Source organism: Prionailurus bengalensis, chromosome A2 (genome assembly GCF_016509475.1).
Source record: "Prionailurus bengalensis isolate Pbe53 chromosome A2, Fcat_Pben_1.1_paternal_pri, whole genome shotgun sequence".
Classification (NCBI taxonomy): domain Eukaryota; kingdom Metazoa; phylum Chordata; class Mammalia; order Carnivora; family Felidae; genus Prionailurus; species Prionailurus bengalensis.
The window spans coordinates 27,019,675-27,039,335 of NC_057348.1; the positions used below are offsets into that span (position 1 = coordinate 27,019,675).

General features: G+C 38.1%; 1 protein-coding gene and 1 long non-coding RNA gene across 6 annotated transcripts in view; one reads left to right on the forward strand and one right to left on the reverse strand.

Annotated features, from left to right (window-relative positions):
• Positions 1-5,973, reverse strand: part of CFAP20DC (CFAP20 domain containing) — a 239,001-nt gene extending 233,028 nt beyond the window's left edge. For all 5 annotated transcript variants that reach the window (XM_043587804.1, XM_043587807.1, XM_043587805.1 and 2 more), the window contains exons 1-3: positions 5,639-5,973; positions 3,822-3,911; positions 826-919 (exon numbers count right to left, since the gene is read on the reverse strand). In XM_043587804.1, the coding sequence (XP_043443739.1) occupies positions 826-919; positions 3,822-3,911; positions 5,639-5,659 (205 nt within the window). In that variant the 5' untranslated portion in view covers positions 5,660-5,973. The remainder of the gene's footprint in view (positions 1-825; positions 920-3,821; positions 3,912-5,638) is intronic.
• A 145-nt stretch (positions 5,974-6,118) lies between these two features.
• LOC122487382 overlaps positions 6,119-19,661 on the forward strand; it is a 58,896-nt gene continuing 45,353 nt past the window's right edge. Inside the window, exon 1 of the long non-coding RNA XR_006298362.1 lies at positions 6,119-6,376. This is a non-coding gene — a long non-coding RNA (uncharacterized LOC122487382). The remainder of the gene's footprint in view (positions 6,377-19,661) is intronic.

Consider the following 19,661-nt stretch of genomic DNA (forward strand, 5'->3'; position numbering starts at 1 on the left):
CATAGCATAAAGTTGATGAAAATCTGATTAATCATTTTAAAAAACTATATTTCTTACATTGCCATCAGTTTACTCAAAGCCCAATTTGATAGGTGATAGAGTCCTGAATTTTAACCTTGGTTCTGCCAATAACTGGGCTTCTGATTGTAAATTCAGGTGATCTCTCAAGGTTCCTTCTGCTTTAAAATGCTGATCAGAATTTCCAATGAAAGAATTGAAAATCTACTCTTTGGGCTTTTGTTGAAACACATTTATATCTAAACATATTAAATATTAATATTCCTAATGGTATTACAAGTTGATGTGTCATTAAGTAATGCCTTCTATAGTTTCTTACACAACTTTTTCTCATGAATTCATTCCTATCATTTAGAACTCCTGGGTTTATTTCAAAGCTTACCCTTAACTCTCTGATTTCTTGATGAGGAGCCAACCTCAGTGTGTTCATTGCAAAAGAACCAATGTCAGGATTAAGAGAGTTAATAAATGTGAAATGCTAGGGAAATCATAGGCACATACTAATTACTCAATAACTATCAGTACTATGATAATCAATGGCTATCAAATAATCTTCTAAATCTTCTTAAAAACACTTCCAGATTTCAAACTAACATTGAAACAGAATATATGTATTTATATAATATTTATATATATTCAATACATATTATATAAAGCCTGGCAAAGGTTACTTCCTAAATTAAAAACAAGCCTATCACTTTAAGTAAACAGATGCCAGTAAAAATCAAACTAATGCCTGTGTAGTAGACCTAAAAGTATAACTTTAAGAATCAAATGTTAAGCTCTAATATTAAAAATCTTACTTACGGATTTGCTTATTCTCCTTTGGTAACTGGATTTTGTTTGTTTGGCTGCTGCCTTCCAGGACAAACACAAAGCTTTTAGCTTCTTTATCAAACTCCTGTAGAACAAAAATATAAACAATGGTATTTGGCTTCTATTATAAAATTGGAGCTGCAAACCCACAGGAAAAAAAGTCCCAGATTCAAATGACTTAAAAGTAGGCTCAGGCCTTGATGATACTTTCACCCTGAAATGTGCTGGGAACTGGACTACAGAAGCCACACTATGTCACTTGAAAAATCCTCTTGTATCAAGAAACTCTTCCTCCCAAACTGTAAGAAGTTCCCCAGTTTCAGGGATTCCCACTACTAATTTAGTTTCCAGAGCTTAGTTACTCTTCTTCTCACTTTATTTATGTATTTCTAATGGCACAGGCTGAATATCACTCTGTGTTACAGTACAAAAAAATCATCTACGGGTGCCTGGGTGGCTCAGTCGGTTAAGTGTCAGATTTCGGCTCAGGTCACCATCTTGTGTTTCACGAGTTTGAACCCCGTGTCAGGCTCTGCGCTGACAGCTCAGAGCCTGGAGCCTGCTTCAGATTCTGTGTCTCCCTCTCTCTCTGCTCCTCACCCACTTGTGCTGTCTTTCAAAAATAAATAAACATTAAAAAAAATCATCTAACCTAAACTGTATCCAGTCCATAAGTTCCTTGGTGCCTGGCCATGGCTCATACAGAATTAATTATTGCCTTATTTTACTAGTGCCCTAATGTGAAGTTCTATGTATCACCTACTTAAAATCAGTACAAAGTAAAGTGTTAACAATTAAGGTAACTTAAAAAAAATCTAATGTAGGAGAAACATAAACAAAACAAAGCCTGAAAATAAAAAGCCTCCTTATACGTGACAGTCCAATTTACATGACTTAAAGTGGGAATAGAAATTTTTTTCTATTTTTTTTGAAGCAAATTCGAAATCTGAGTATAAATACCTGTTATAATATTTCACAGATCCTACCAATCTTCCATTCTGTATGTGTTAAGAAATGCATTGTAACTAATGGCTGCTAAGAATTAAATAACATTAAAATAAATCTGTATTGTATCCATCACAACAGCATCTCTCACGTATTTGAAATGAACACACATAGACTAAGTGTATTATTTATTCCATCTATACACAAGTTAGGCATATACTTAAAACCTTTCAACAGCTTACCCAAATCATCAACACAGTCCATAACCTGCCACGTGGTCTGGTCGCTGCCCAGTTTTTCAAACCTCAATCTTTCTCTCTCTCTCTCTCTCTCTTTTTCAGTCCTGGCCTTAGTGGCCTTCTTGCAATCTCTTAAAAATTCTAAGCTCTCTCCTGCACAAGGAATTGGTATGTGCTTTTCCCTTTACTTGAAACACTCTTCTCTCTACCAGCCCCACACAGTATATAGTTAGCTCTCAGAGATCCAATGTCATTTCCTTGGGGAAGCCTTTCCTACACTCGCTGCTCTATACCATCAGAGCATCTTTTAACTCTCATTCACAGTTCAGAGCTGTAGGATTTTAAGAAAGTTGCTTACTCTCTCTATAGCCTCAGTTTTAGCATCCAGAAAATTGGCATAAAGTACCTATCTCACAAGACTACTGTATAGATACATATAACGTGCTTAATGCTGGACTTGGCAAACAGTAAGCACTCAGTTAACAGTAGCTTTAAAGAGTTTTCCATAGAACAAGGCCCACAGAAAGATATTCTTCTCTTTAGTTGTATAGGAGAGAAGAGAAAGAGAAAAGGATAAGGACGGATATAGGTTTTTAGATCTGGTGGCAGCAAGCTGAGACAGTTTCAATCTGATGGCATCAGTTTGCCCTGTGAAATGGGGTGTGAGGTCTTCTGGTGAGTCACTGAAGAGGGCCTGTCCTGGTTATAGGTTTGGAAGTAGGGGGTAGGGAGAATGGTGGTTGAAACCCTGAAGATAATGAAGAAATAATCATTTTAGGGGCGCCTGGGTGGCTCAGTTGGTTGAGCATCCGACTTCGGCTCACGTCCTGGATCTCGGGGTCTGTGGGTTCGAGCCCTGCATCAGACTCTGTGCTGACAGCTAAGAGCCTGGAGCCTGCTTCGGATTCTGTGTCTCCCTCTCTCTCTGCCCTTCCCCTGCTTGTGCTCTGTCTTTCTCAAAAATAAATACACATTAAACATAATAATAATCATTTTAAAGACTAAGAGAACATAAAAAGAGAACTTTCCAGGCTGTTCACGTTGAATTTATAGGAATATTAATCTAAGAGGCTATAGATATTTTCTCCAAAGTTATTGAGGAGCCCCAAAACCAGCTCAGAAAAGATAAATGACTGGGGATTCCGAGACGGTTGGCCTTCGTTAGGCAAGCACTATGAAAGAACAAAAAGCAAGGGCATTCAAGGTTTTGCCCAGGAAGTGACTGAAATTACAGACTGTGGATTCTGGGCTAGAGAGTAAAGGAAGTGAAAACAGAGAACGTACAAGCCTAAATAAAACTAAGCACAGGGGAAGTAGAAAGGCCAGTGGCCTAAAGGTCTCAATTAGATTGAAGAACAAATACAGTGAGTAACTGAGCAAACAGCCTTAAGAACTGAAGCTCGGGGGCAGAGGGGCATGTCTCAATGTCTTACTGATTTCAGAGGCCCTGCAGTTTGCAGTGATAAGGTCCAGGGCATGACAGTGGCAGTGGGGGCTGACACAGAGCCCAAGAGGTTGTAACTGAAGAGATCAAGAAATTGGGAAGCACAAGGTTTGGAGAGATTTTCCTCACAAACACTGAAGTCACCTGAAACAACAATAGGACTTGGCTTACAGAGAAGGGTTATGAGCCCTGTGCCAAAGCCTTAAAGGACTGAGGAGTGGTTTCTGGGAGAGCTGCAGCCAACAGCATCATGAATGAACCAGTAAATACAGTTCTGAAACCTTATCAAGTCCCTTTTGTTATAACCTTCATTCTCATTTCATTCCAGGATTTAGGTGGCTCTAGCTTCCAGCACTTACTTTCCAAATCACAGAGGGACTGCCAAGGATCTTCCATTTTGCTCCAGGATTTTTGCCCTGAGCACTAAAGATTTCAACAAATGCACCTCCCTAGAAAACAAAAACATTAAACATGTTTAAATTATAGTGAAAGGCAGTGCTAAGGAGGAAATAACACCCACCACAGAGTCTATAACTGCTGTTCCAGGCATCTGTCTGTTGAGTAGATCTGGGAAGAAACATTACCCCTGTTATAACTCCTACATTATACCCTGATTATACTTAAGCCACAACCATTCTGATTTGGGTCACCTTGGAGAAATGGTTTAAGGAATTTTTTTTCAAAGCACAATATACATTAAATTATGTTATACAAACCCTACAGTCTCTCAGTGTGGGGTTCCTTTACATGCCATGTATAAATCATGCTTACAAAACATTCTAGTCATGTCTGACTAAAGGGTTTAAACTCAACTCTAGAGCCAGGCTAATAAATTCTGATAAATTATCTGTGGCTACAAGCTTTTCAGTCATACTGACCAGAGCTCCAACACTAGCTTTGGCATTTATTAAATGTCCAACCTTGAGAGCTATTTAACTTCTTGATTCTCCATCTGTAAAATGGGTTGTTGGATTACACGAGATAGTAAATAGACCATCAAGCACAATACCTTGTACATAGCAAGGGCTCAATAGTGTCAGCAATAATTATTCAAAAAAAGGGCGAATTGAATATATTGGCACTGGTCAATAAAAAAGCTTGGGAAAGAGTGAGGGATGGGAGACAATTCTTATTCTGAGCATTCCTAGATCTTTGCAGATATTTAATATAATTTGGAAATCTATAAAATCTGTACAAGAAAGACAGAGAATCATTTCTATAGACATGTGTTCCCTATTGTAAACCTGAGAATATGGAGGGCCATGCTTATGTAAAAATACTGAACACATAACTGAATATCCATAAGATTTAATTATCAAAGAAAATAATTAAGATGATTATCTCTGAGGAAGAGTTAATTGCAAGAAATTGAGAATCTGAAATGAAGACTAAATATGCTTTTCTTTTATAGTCTGTTTTAATTATAAGCAGCAGATGAGCAAATCCGTCTGATTTTTGTAAAGAATTTCCAGCTTTTAATTATTCCCTATAATATAAAGATATTTTGGCTTCTTAGTTTTAACACAGTCACATTAAGACACTTAATCTCTTACTTAGCCAGTATCATGTGCAAACTGTGTGTAGGAACTAATTACTATAAATTACTATAACTTCTGGAATTAGGTCATATATCAAAAAAAATTTTAAATCTGAGGCAGTTTTTTCCCTCCCTTTTTAAAGAAAGCTCCTTGTACCTCGAAAAATACTCCTCCCCTCTTCCTTCCGCTTTCTCTGATTTTACAAGTTTCCCCCAGTGGGCATATATGCTTTTTTATAGCAATATATTTTACTTATATTACGTGAGATACCAGTGTATCAATAGTGAGAGGCACTTGGTAAAACTCAAGATTTATGGGCCCTGCCCTTTAGATTCCGGTCTAGGAGGTCTGGTTGGGGGTTTAAGATCTGCATTTTAATAAGTCACGGGCAATCCATACAGCTTGAATAGAACTTGAGCTGACGACTGAACAAAAGCCAAATCACATGCCCAAACCTTGGCTCCCTTCTTCTTTTTTCTTTTGGAGTGAAGACCACACTCATCCAGTACTTCCTCCGCACCCAGAAAAAGACCCAGTTATGGGGGAATGGGGAGGGATCTTTGTCCTCACCCCGAATGCGAACTACCTCACCCTAGAGGAAAATACTATACACAGGTTGGAGAGTCGTTTCGGGTTACCTGGTACTCATTTTTGAACATTCCCGCAGGGGGCCCGGGGCTTGGGGGGCACGGAGTTCAGGGCGTCCAGGGAGTGGCGTGACCCTGATGGCTGGAAATCGGCGGGCCGGAGCCCCAGAGCCCCACCGCGGGTAAGGGAAGGGTTTCGTGCGTGGCCCCGACTCTTCTCAGCCCCCGGTCAGCTCCTTGTCGAGCCCCTGCCCCGCACCATCGCGACCCCCGCCTCAGGGGTGCCCAGGCATGAGATGGCGCAGCTGCCTGGGCGGGCTCCGGGCGGCCCCCTGGGGAGTGATTGCGTGCGTAACCTACGAAACGGGGAGCCCAACCACGAAGCCACCGAAAACCGCCCGCTCGCCCGGGAGAGACGGGCGCGCTCCCGCCGCCGCCCCGCCCCGCCCCGCCCCGCCCCCGAATTCGATCGGAAAAGGGAGGGGCCGAGCGGCGCCAGCTATGGGGCCGCACCCATTGGCTCCCACGAGGCGCCTGCGCGTTGAGCTCTGTGGGCTTCTTGCCTATGGGCAAGTGAGACTACGCCGTGACGTCGACGTTGCCCTGGCAACCTAGGGACACTCTTGGAGTTGTTGGACCGCCCAACCCGTGACTTGCGCTCTGTAAGGTCATGACCTGTGTGTGCGTAAAAAGCCTAAAATGAGCCTGGTTTAAGAGCTACCACAGGTGCTGGACTCTTCTAGAAAACCTGTCGCGTCGGTTTGGTCTCCTTTATGACACCATTAACTGGTAGGTTGCTGAAAGAAAGAGGCGTGGAATTGTGGAACCCTCACATGGCCTTTGGTTCGAAGGTTCCCAAACGTGGTCTCATTGAGGCAGTTATAGGGACTGCTAGCCCCTTTCGTTGTTTCAGAAGGCCCAAGGAAGTAGGAGTATTTTACTCAAAATCACTGCACATGTTAAAAAGCCAAGGGTTTTTGCTCAAAATAATAACTACATACAGTATTGAGTCAGGCACTTTCCTAAGTTTAACCACTCGGTTATTTCATTTAGTTTCTAGGTCGGAACCACTCTTATAAGGTTGTTATTATTATCAGTCTTTGGGTCAGAAAGGTAAAATAGCTTGCCCAAGATCACATGGCCAATAAGTGATGGAGCTGATTTGGTGCTCTTGTCTAATGTTGTACTCAAGGCTGAGTTAGCTCCTGGTATAGTGTTATTAATAACCAGGTACCACTCATGGAGCGCCTACTACAGGCCAAGTGCTTCACAGGTCTACAACTGTGTGACGTTAAGGATTAGTGTTCTTTCAGCTGAGAATATTTCATTTCAGCATTGATTAGGAATTTACTCAAGGACATGATGTTACTTTTTAGTTATGACTAAGCCTGATACTCTAATTCACCAAAAAGTCTTAACTATTTGTGTCCCCTACAGTATGCCACCCACTGTGAATCATGCACAGCATGAGAAAATGAATGCTGTCTGGACCTGCTCCTTATCAAGGCTAAGAAAACTGATAAGGAACAAACTTATTTCAACACACTAAGTCTAACGCTAGGTGTGTACACAGGCAGAGGTGAGGCTGCCACATAATGTTGCAGTAAAATATCTAGAATCCAGAATCCCTGATTCCTAGAGCTCAAACCTAGTTCAATAAGTCTTTGGTTAGATTCTGGGCTGGACGCATTGGGAATTACGGCCAATAGACATCGTCTCTTGTCTTAATAAGACTTGTTATCTACTGGGGACATTTATTCACTTATCAGATATTTCCTATGGTTGTAATATATGCTAGACACTATGCCAAGAACTAGGTATAGAGGAAAGGCCCCATCTCTATGGAGCTTACACATTCAAGGGGATGAGACACAATAAACAGGTGAGTAAGTAAATAATTACAACTTGTGATAAATCCCACGAATCTGGTGATAGGGAGTAACATTGGAAGGGCGTATTAGTTTCCTGTGACAGTTATAACAAGTTACCAAAAACTGTGTGCTTAAAACAACAGAAATGTATTCTCTCAAAGTTCTGGAGGACAGAAGACCAAAAATGAAGGTGTTAATAGGGCAGCACTCTCTTTGGAAGCTTTAGAGGACAATCTGCTCCTTGCTTCTTCCAGCGTCTTGTGGATTTTAGCATTCCTTGACTTGTGACTGCATCTCTCCGGTCTCTGCCTCCATGGTCACAATGAATACCTTTTCTTTTTTTGTGTGTATATCTTCTCTCAGTATCTCTTTTTTTTTTTTTTTTAAATTTTTTTTTTCAACGTTCATTTATTTTTGGGACAGAGAGAGGCAGAGCATGAGCGGGGGAGGGGCAGAGAGAGAGGGAGACACAGAATCGGAAACAGGCTCCAGACCCTGAGCCATCAGCCCAGAGCCTGACGCGGGGCTCGAACTCACGGACTGCGAGATCGTGACCTGGCTGAAGTCGGACGCTTAACCGACTGCGCCACCCAGGCGCCCCTCTCAGTATCTCTTACAAGGACTATTATGATGACATCTAGGACTCACTTGGATAATTCAGGTTTATCTCTTTATTGCATGATCCTTAACTTAGTCACATCTGCAAGACCTGTTTTCCAGATAAGGAAACATTCACACCTTCCAAGGGGTAGATGTGGGCATCTTGGGGGTTGAGAGGAGGCCCAATTTTTGGCCTGACACAAACGGTGACTTTCACTATAATACAAAGAAGTTTTAGATAAGTGCCTTAAGAGAAGCAGAAAGTCAGTGTGAGTACAGGGGGAATCCAGGAGACATCTTAAGGCTTTTAACAATCTACCTGGGTCACTGAAAAGCATGTTGTAACATCAAAGCTGAAGAGAAACTCACAACTTTGTCCTGTGTTATTTTCTTTCTCTCCTTATCATTATCTGTATTTATTTGTTTATATGTTTATCATCTGTCTTAAGTTATTAGAAGGTAAATTTGATGAGGGCAAGGATTTTTTTCTATGTTCATCATTATATCTCATCTTCTAGAGTAGTGCTTGGCACATAATAGGTGTTTTGTAAACACATATTTATTGATTGAATTAAAGGAACCTTGTCCTTTCAAATTCACCATGTCCAAAATAAAACTTCTCCAGACCTGGGCCTTTTCCATCCTTCCCACTCTCACTAATACCACAGTGCCTCCTGTATCCTCTCTTCCTGTGGCATAGCAGCCTCCAAGATGGCCTCCACTGATCCACATCTTCTGGTATGTTTGTCCTTTGTGTAATCTCCCCTGGGAAGTGTACTGGACCTAGCGACTCACTCTAATGAATATAGTATGATGCTGTTAGGTCATTTCCAAGAGTAGGTTACAAAAAGATATGATTGCCTTCTTGCTCAGCTGCTTTTATTCCCTTGCTCTGGTTCTTCTCCCTACTTCTGTCCTTATACAAAGAAATCAAGTTTCTATATTATGAATACCCCTGGAGAGGTCCATGTTGCAGGGAACTGATGTCTCCAGCCAAAAGTCAATGAAGACTTTAGGCCTGTCAGCAGTCACATGAGTTAGGTTTAGAAGTGAATCCTTCCCTGGTCAAGCCTTGAGGTAAATGCATCCCTGGTCAGTGCTTTCACTGCAGCCTTATGACTAAGCCAGAGTCAGAGGCATCCAGCTAAGTCATATCCTAATTTTTGACCCACAGAAATTATGAGGTATTTATTGTACACTAAATTTTAGGGTAATTTTTTTACATAGCAATAGATAAATAATACACTCCCATACCAATCCATCACCTAAACCTATTTATCTATCTTTCCTCCATTGTAGTCTCTACTCAGATTTACCTATGATTTGCTCTTCCCTGAACTACTATGATAGCCTCCTAATTCACACACCATGTTGGCTTCCCTTCAAACCCATCTGCACATTGCAGAGTCATATTTATAACACACAAATCCAGTCATATCAGTCTCTTGCTTCTAACCCTTTTGTGACTATAAACCTGTCTTCCTTTCCAGGTTCAATATATACAATATGAAACCCCCTTCATTTCAGTTTCTTTTAGTTCTTCATGTACAACATGTGTGCTTCCACTGTAGGGTGCTGATATGTTCTTTTGAATAGATTACTTTTGCTCCCTTTTTTCTTTGGTTAAGGCCTACTTCTGTCAACACAGAGTTTAGATCAGGGGTTCCTTTCTCAGGGACACCTTCTCTGATTTCCCTGACTTGATCAGATCCCCCTATTTATAAGTTCTCATAACATCTTAGTACTTAGCATTACTGAAATAATTGAAATTTTGTTGTGTTTATAATATTGGCCATCTCTGTTAGACTGTCGATTTCAAGAGAGCAGGGACCATACCTGTTTTGTTTACCGTTGCATTCCTAGGGCCTAGTATACTAGCTCAACCTTGTACCTGGTATAACAAAACATTAGTTCCCCTGGATGAGTGAATGAGGGAGGGAGTAGATGAAGGATGAATATAATCTTAAAAGACAGGCATAGGCTTTGGTGTAGAGAAAACAAGAAGAAAGCAGTTGAAAATATGTTAAAGTAAATGGGTGAATTAATAATCTCAGTTTATTGATGGAAAAGCTAGTTATGGAGGTGATTAATCATAGTGCATCAGTAAGTCTCTTTACTCAGGTGTTTTTTTGTTATTTTATCACTGGTTTATTCAATTTAAGGCTAGAAGAAACCAGTATCATTTACTTCAATCTCCCTATCTCCTTGAGAGAAAGTAATTGTCCACTGTCCAGTTGCCCAGGGATTGAGTCATTGGGTCATTTCCTGACCCTCCTAACTCCAACAAGTTCAGGAGATTTATAAATGGACTTTGATTAGCAAATAAGGGATAGGGCCTGTCCAGGCAATAGGCATTTCAAAGACTGCCTGACTCAGATCAAAGTTGTTTTGTCTATGGTGAAATCTACCCTTACCAGTGATAGTGGTGTCTATAAAGCAAAATTGGAGTGTGTACTACTTTAACAATATGAACTCAAAATGAGAGCTAGGAAGAGACCCAATTTCACAATATCAGATGTTCTTGCTTGATCTGGATGAATGCAAGCCCATGACTAAACTCTTGGATTTGGTTATGACTTTAAGAATGGCTACCAAAATTCAGCCCTGACACCAAAAACAAAAAAATAAACTAAAACAAACTTGGCTTAAGCCAAGTTATTTATGTACATTATACAGTGAAACATTTTCTCTAATTTCTACAGTTTTTAAAGAAGTCAGTACATTTTGTAATTGTGCTAAATTGATTAACTTAATTTGACAACCTTAAGAATTAGGCACTATACAAGCTTTAAAGTGTTTGTCTTTGTTCTACAAAGAAAGCAATTCGGTGGTGTATTAATGTTATTAAAGGATATTGGATGACATTTAAAATGGAATAGACTACTGTTTTTGAGGGTGGTGGAATCTTTGTCAATGTAGTCCTTCAAGTTAGATGCTATGATTATCAATTTGACAAGAAATAGTATTCTTTCGAACTAAGAATATACAGTATTTACTACAATATAGTTGTAGCTTATATTTTGTTTGCAGTTCATAATCAAATTATTTGGCATAATGGGAAGGAAAAGATACTGGTTTGATGATCAAAGTTTGTTTTGCTGCACAATAATCTAGAAACATTTACTACTTGAAGAGTTATTTTATTCTATTTCCACATTATGGAATAACCTTATGAGTGACAATAATGCCAAGTTGATAGAATAATTTAAAAACTGTGACTATTTTTTTTTTAATTTTTTTTTCAACGTTTTTTATTTATTTTTGGGACAGAGAGAGACAGAGCATGAACGGGGGAGGGGCAGAGAGAGAGGGAGACACAGAATCGGAAACAGGCTCCAGGCTCTGAGCTGTCAGCACAGAGCCCGACGCGGGGCTCGAACTCACGGACCGCAAGATCGTGACCTGGCTGAAGTCGGACGCTTAACCGACTGCGCCACCCAGGCGCCCCAAAACTGTGACTATTTTATAGTTAAAGTAAGTTGAGAAAAATTAGTGATACCTGAGTCATCCATCTGACTTTTGATTTGAGAGTAGTGATGTCTTCTTTTTTCAAGAAGGTGGGGTGTAGGGAAATATTTTGAGGGTTTTACTGTTGATAGATTTTTTTCCCCCTCTCTGGTCGATGAGGTTCTAATGACACTTTCCTGCCTATACCTTTAGATGACCAAATATTTCAAAATTCATGTATTAACTTGAAATTTCCCAAACTAGCTACTACCTGATGATTTTCTCAGAGGGGAAAAAAAACTATTACAGTAGTTGAATATTTAGGTATAAATACTTCTCTAAGATAGTTAAAAAAATTTTTTTTTCAACGTTTTATTTATTTTTTTTGGGACAGAGAGAGACAGAGCATGAACGGGGGAGGGGCAGAGAGAGAGGGAGACACAGAATCGGAAACAGGCTCCAGGCTCTGAGCCATCAGCCCAGAGCCCTACGCGGGGCTCGAACTCACGGACCGCGAGATCGTGACCTGGCTGAAGTCGGACGCTTAACCGACTGCGCCACCCAGGCGCCCCTCTAAGATAGTTTTATAGAATAAGCACTTAGGTTTAGAAAAATGAATATAGTTGTAAAATGCATCCTTGAAAAGATTAAATGAAGTGAGCTGATATTTTTTTTCTTTTTTTTAATTATTTATTTTTGAATTTACATCCAAGTTAGTTAGCATATAGTGTAACAATGATTTCAGGAGTAGATTCCTTAATACCTACCCCTTACCCATTTAGCCCATGTCCCCTCCCACAACCCCTCCAGCAACCCTCAGTTTGTTCTCTATATTTAAGAGTTTTTTATGTTTTGTCCCCCTCCCTGTTTTTATATTATTTTATATTATTTATATTATATTTATATTTATATTATTTTTGCTCCCCTTCACTTATGTTCATCTATTTTGTATCTTAAAGTCCTCACATGAGTGAAGTCATATGATATTTGTCTTTCTCTGACTAATTTCGCTTAGCATAATGCCCTCTAGTTCCAGGCACGTAGTTGCAAAGGCAAGATTTCATTCTTTTTGATTGCCGAGTAATACTCCATTGTATATATATACCACTTATTCTTTATCCATTCTTCCATCGATGGACATTTGGGCTCTTTCCATACTTTGGCTATTGTTGACAGCACTGCTATAAACATTGGGGTACATGTGCCCCTTCAAAACAGCACACCTGTATCCCTTGGATAAATACCTAGTAGTGCAGTTGCTGGATCGTAGGGTAGTTCTATTTTTAATTTTTTGAGGAACCTCCATACTGTTTTCCAGAGTGGCTGCATCAGTTTGCATTCCCACCAGCAGTGCAGAAGAGATCCTCTTTCTTCGCATCCTCGCCAACATCTGTTGTTGCCTGAGTTGTTACTGTCAGCCATTCTGACAGGTGTGAGGGGGTATCTCATTGTGGTTTTGATTTGTGTTTCCTTGATGATGAGTGATGTGGAGCATTTTTTCATGTGTCGCTTGGCCATCTGGATGTCTTCTTTGGAGAAGTGTCTATTCATGTCTTTTGTCCATTTCTTCACCAGATTATTTGTTTTTTGGGTGTTGAGTTTGGTAAGTTCTCTATAGATTTTGGATACTAACCCTTTATCTGATATGTTGTTTGCAAATATCTTCTCCCATTCTGTCAGTTGTGTTTTAGTTTTGCTGATAGTTTCCTTCACTGTGCAGAAGCTTTTTATTTTGAGGTCCCAATAGATCATTTTTGCTTTTGTTTCCCTTGCCTCCAGAGACGTGTTGAGTAAGAAATTGCTGTGACTGTTATCAAAGAGGTTTTTGCCTTCTTTCTCCTTGAGGATTTTGATGGCTTCCTGTCTTACATTTAGGTCTTTCATCCATTTTGAGTTTATTCTTGTGTATGGTGTAAGAAAGTGTTCCAGGTTCATTTTTCTGCATGTTGCTGTCCAGTTTTCCCAGCACCAGTTGCTGAAGAGACTGTCTTTAATCCATTGTATATTCTTTCCTGCTTTGTCAAAGATTAGTTGGCCATACATTTGTGGGTCTATTTCTGGGTTCTCTATTCTGTTCCATTGATCTGAGTGTCTGTTTTTGTGCCAGTACCATACTGTCTTGATGATTACAGCTGTGTAATACATCTTGAAATCCAGGATTGTGATGCCTCCAGCTTTGGTTTTCTTTTTCAAGATTGCTTGAGTATTCAGGGTCTTTTCTGGTTCCATACAAATTTTAGGATTGTTTGTTCTAGCTCTGTGAAGGATGCTGGTGTTATTTTGATAGGGATTGCATTGAATATCTAGATTGCTTTGGGTTGTATTGACATTTTAACAATATTTGTTCTTCCAATCCAGGAGCATGGAATATTTTTCCATTTTTTTGTGTCTTCTTCAATTTCTTTCATAAGCTTTCTATAGTTTTCAGTGTATAGATTTTTCACCTCTTTGGTTAGCTTTATCCCTAGGCATTTTATGGTTTTTGGTGCAATTGTAAATGGGATCGATTCTTTGATTTCTCTTTCTGTTGCTTCATTATAGGTGTATAGGAATGCAGCCAATTTCTGTGCATTGACTTTATATCCTGCAACTTTGCTGAATTCATGGATCAGTTTTAGCAGTTTTTTGGTGGGATCTTTAGGGTTTTCATATAGAGTATCACGTCATCAGCCAAGAGTGAAAGTTTGAGCAAAGTGAGCTGATATTTAATACCAGTTTGTCTTTAAATATATAAATACTCTTTTGTTGTCAGAAAAAGTTGTTAGATCTCAGTAGCAGGTTTTTTCTTATATAACCTAAATATATAACCTATGTAACCTAAATATATATATTATAAATATAATAATATATAACTAATATATTACATAATTATATTATATATTATATATATTATAAATATAATATATGTATTTTTTATGTAACCTAAAGATATAACCTATATAACTGGCTAACCTAAAGCCAGTTAGTGTTGACTCATGCTAAGAAGGCTATATAGAAAACAGGATATGCACATGCAAAAAAAAGAAAAAATGAGGTTGGACCCTTACCTTATGCTACATAAAAAACAAACAAACAACAACAACAAAAAACCTCAAAATGGATCAAAGACGTAAAGATAAAACTTAAAAACTATAAAACTATGTTTTAGAAGAAAACATAGAGGAAGAGCTTCATGTCACTGGATTTGACAATGATTTCTTGGATATGACATAAAAGCACAGGCAACAAATCTAAAAAAAGACAAATGAGACAACATTAAAATTTAAAACTTAACGTGCATCAAAGGACACAATCAGCAGAGTGAGAAAGCAGCCTGTGAAATGAGAAGAAACATTTGCAAATCATATATCTGATAATGTGTATATTTAGAATATACAAAGAACTTCTACAACTCTACAACAACAACAAAGTCACTTGATTAAAAAACGGGCAAAGGTCTTGAAAATATATTACAAACGGCCAATAATCACATGAGAAGTTGTTCAACATTACAAATCATCAAGGAATTGCAATTCAGGGGCGCCCGGGTGGCTTAGTCGGTTAAGTGTCCGACTTTGGCTAGGGTCATGATCTCGCAGTTTGTGGGTTTGAACTCCAAGTCGGGCCCTCTGCTGACAACTCGGGGCCTGGAGCCTGCTTTGGATTCTGTGTCTCCCTCTCTCTCTGACCCTCCCATGCTCATGCTATGTCTGTTTCTCTCTCTCTCTCTCTCTCTCTCTCTCAAAAAATTTTAAAAAAATTAAAAAAAAAAGGAATTGCAGTTCAGAATCTTAATGAATTATCACCTCACACCCATGAGGACGGCTCATATCCAAAACATGTAAAATTATAAGTGTTGATGAAGATGTGGAAAAATTAGAACTTGTGCAGTGTTGGTGGCAATGTAAAATGGTGCAGCAGCTATGGAGAATAGTATGTCAGTTCCTCAAGTAATTAATATAGAGTTATATGATTCATTTCTGAGTATGTATTCAAAGAAAATGAAAGCAGGTCTTGAAAAGAGGTATTTGTGCACCTATGTTCTTAACAGCATTATTCACAACATTTAAAAGTGGAAGCAACCCAAGTGTCCATGGATGGATGAATGGATAAATAAAATGTGATATATCCAATCAATGGAGTATTATTCAGCCTTAAAAAGGAAGGAAATTTTAACACACACCACAACATGGATGAACCTTGAGGACATTATGCTAAGTGAAATAAGCAAATTACACAAACATACACACACATACAAACATACTATATGACTCCACCTATAAAGTATATAGAGCAGAAAAAAATCATAGAATCAGAAAGTAAAATGATGGTTGCCAGGGAATGGGTGGAGCAGGGAGAAGTGAGAAGTTGTTGTTTAATGGGTGTAGAGTTTAAGTTTCACACAATGAAAAAATTCTGGAGATTGATTGCACGACAGTGTAAATATACTTAATAATACTGAACTATACACATAAAAATGTTTAAGATGGCAGGGCGCCTGGGTGGCTCAGTCAGTTTAGCATCTGACTTGGCTCAGGTCATGATCTTGCGGTCTGTGGGTTTGAGCCCTATGTCAGGCTCTGTGCTGAAAGCTCCGAACCTAGAGCCTGCTTCGGATTCTGTGTTTCCCTCTCTCTCTCTTTCTGCGCCTCCCCTGCTCATGCTCTCTCTCTCTGTCTCTGTCTCACAAAAATGAATAAAAAATGTTAAAAAAATTAAAATATTTAAGATGGCAAATTTTGTGGGTTTTTTTAACCATAATTTTCAAAAATTTTATGGGGGGAAGGGAACTAATTAGGAAAAAAAGATCTAAAAAATGCTCTTAGAAACAGCTTGAGAAACACTGTTACTAATAATTATATGTGTGTGTGTGTGTATGTGTGTGTGTGTACGTGCATGCATGTATGTGCTTGCCCAGGCATGTCCATTTTAGTGGAACTATTTAAAGTTGGAGTGCTTTACTACTAAATACATAGCATAATAGCATGTATCTCCTAAGAATGAGGATAATCTCCTACATACCATTTTATACCATAAAACTACATATATATTATACCTCAGTATCATTATCACATTCAAGAAATTTAATATTGAACAATAATATATTTTGATATTCAGTCTATGTTCACATTTCTCCAGTTTTCCTAATGTTTTTTTTTCCACACAGGGTCAATCAAGGACCATACTTCAAATTTGGTTGTAATTTTAGTCTCCTTTATTTAGAACAATTGGGGTCTTTCAAGATGTTGGCATTTTCACACCAGTTGTTTGGTAGAATGTCCTTCAATATGGGTTTGTCTAATTGTTTTCTATGACTAAATTAGACACTTAGGACAAAAAATCACTACATAAGTGATATAATGCATCCCTTTTGGAGAGAAATAATACCAGTTTGTCTCATTATTGTGATGTTGAGACTATTTGGTTAATTAAAGTGGTGAGTAGATTTTTCTATTAATATTTTTTATTTGTTTCTAATAAAAGGCATATATGCTTAGTTCAGAAAACATGAAAAATGCAAAAGAAAAGAAAATCACTATAATTTCACTGCAAAGAAATAAACATTGTTATTGTTTTGTGCATGTCCTTAAGCAGTCTTCTATTGTTCATAATATAGTTAGTTATTCCAACTTTTATCTATTTAAAATTTTTGCTTTTATAAATAGCCCAGTAGTGAACATCATTGTCCCCTTCAAATCTTTGTCCTAATTTTTAAAAATTATTTCTGTAGGATTTCTAAAATGTCAGTTGTTTGATTAAAAGGTATTTTCACTTTTTCACTTTTGCTATTATATTCTCTGATTTTTATTTGGGTATATAGTACTCAAAAATTCCTCATCGAATGTGAACACTTCTGTTTCAACAGAATAAACAAATTAGTGTAAGAACCAGGTAGAGACTGGCTGTCTGCATTCTGTGCGACTAGTAGAAAAAGTCTTAACTGGCTTAACCCAGTCTATGGTAAGGTTTTTCTGAAATCCTATATCCACAGGTGATCCAATCAGCTGAGGACAGGGCAAAGCAGGTATAGGATATAAGCAGCACTGTTAGGAAGCAGATTTTCTGAAGGAATGATGTAACAGGAAGAGATATTTGTCATTTCTAGTATGTTTAGTTTAACACTTGCGTTAAAGAAAAAAGTCTTTCTCAACGTGTTTGTTTTTGTATTTGGCACATAACATTCATTAAAAGTATCATTTCCCCCATGGTTTCCACCACAGGTCAAAATAATTTCCGATCTGTGATTAACTCCACTCCATTCTCTGTTATGTGGTATTGTACTCTTTCTAATACACAAATATGCTCTTGTCCCTCCACTGCTTAAATGCCCTTTAGTGATTTCTTACCGCTGTTAAGACAAAGGCCTTGCTTTGTAGTTGAGTGGATGTGAGAGATAAGGAAAAGGGGAGATTAAAGGATCCTGTCAGTTTATTGCTCAGATAACTGGGTGAATGGTGAGGTCATTCATGAGGAAGATCAGATTATAAGTTAAATTTAGATGGAATAAATTTGAGGTACCTGTGGGACATGCAGTTTGAGCTATTGAATAGGTGGTTGGGTAAATTGTTCTAAAATCCCGGATGGAGATTAATTAGGGCTAGAGATACAGAATCAGGAGTTACCAAATTCAGATGGTAAGTAACGACTCTGAGATAGTGGAGTAGAAAAACCAGACAGACTAGAGTAAGAAGAAAAGAAAGCTTGGGCAGAAATGACATGTGAGAGTTGGATAAAGGATCAAAAGGGAGCAGTCAAAAAAGTAGGAGAAAGACCATATATATTTGGTGACTCCTGTGCCAGTGGTGTAAAGGTCTTTCAAGAAAGGGATAGGACAGCAAATGCCTATGCTTCTGAGATTCCAAATAAGACTTGAAAAGTAACCTGGGAATCAGCAGTGACCTCTGCAAGATTACTTTTGTTAGAGCCTTTCACTTAGAAGCCAGACTCCAGTAGACTGAGGAGTGATTGGCAAGTAAGAAAGTGGTGACAGCAAGTGAAGACAACGCTCAAGAAGTTTGGTTGTGAAAGGCAGTAGAGAAACTTTAATAGCCAGCACTAGGGAGTTTACAGATTTTTTAATTATTTGTTCCCATTGGGAGAGACTTGGATTTTGAAGATTCAGAGGAGAGAGAGAATCATGTGGAGATCCCTGAAAAGGAATCTAGAAAATCCCTGAAAAAAAGTCTAGGATGTAGACTCTTATTACATTTTCCTGGATTATTTGAAATTTAATTTTATATTCTTGAATAAAATTTTAGTATGCAGGCTCTTTTGAAGGCTACAATTATAATGTACCTTTCCACTAGTAGGAACAAAAGCAAAATAATTTTTTTGTGTGTGAGCACCTTAAATTAATGTGATTTAATTGAGTATTAAAGACCTGTTATACAGACTACTGATGGCTTTTTTTGTTCAAGTATTATGAATAGAAATGTGTATGTGGTGATCTTTAAATAAATGTTCTACCATAGTTCTGTAAAACTATATGGGAATTTACAATTGGAGGCAAAAATAAAGAGCCAAGTGCAAAAACTTACAAAGCCTCAAAATTATGCAAGAAGCTAATCTGAATATCAAAGGACAGAGGATATAATTTATTTGTTATTATAAATTCTGTCTGGAAACTTCTTTTTCATACTATGTCAAAAACCCTTAAACATTCATAGTTTAAAATAGTCTATTTGCTGCTTTATAAAAAAGATTATGAATTTACTTTAAAAATAATTTTGTCACTGTTAACATTGGAGATAAAATTGCATCAGTACCCTTTCATGAAGATCGTTTTACTTAGGAACCAGATCATAATGTTAAAAATAAGCAAAAAACAGGTTATGGTATCCAAAATTTTGGATCTTGAAGATGTTTGAACTGATTTGGTGATCATGTTATTATTCTGCTATTATATTGCTATCTTGTATAATAGAAATTTTGCTTTATTTGAGTACATTTCCCAAAACAGAAGTTAATAATTTGCACATTTGTTCTTTCAGCACTCTTTGTGTTTAAAGGGATTGAATGCTAAACTGAAACTGGCTCACACAATAAATAGTTGATTATTGGTTCATGTAACTTAGCTGACCAGAGTAGATCCAGCTGTATCCCGAGCTCCAAAAGCATTGCCAGATTCTTTCTCTATATTCTTTTCTCTAGTTTAGCTTAATCCCTAGGCAAGCTCA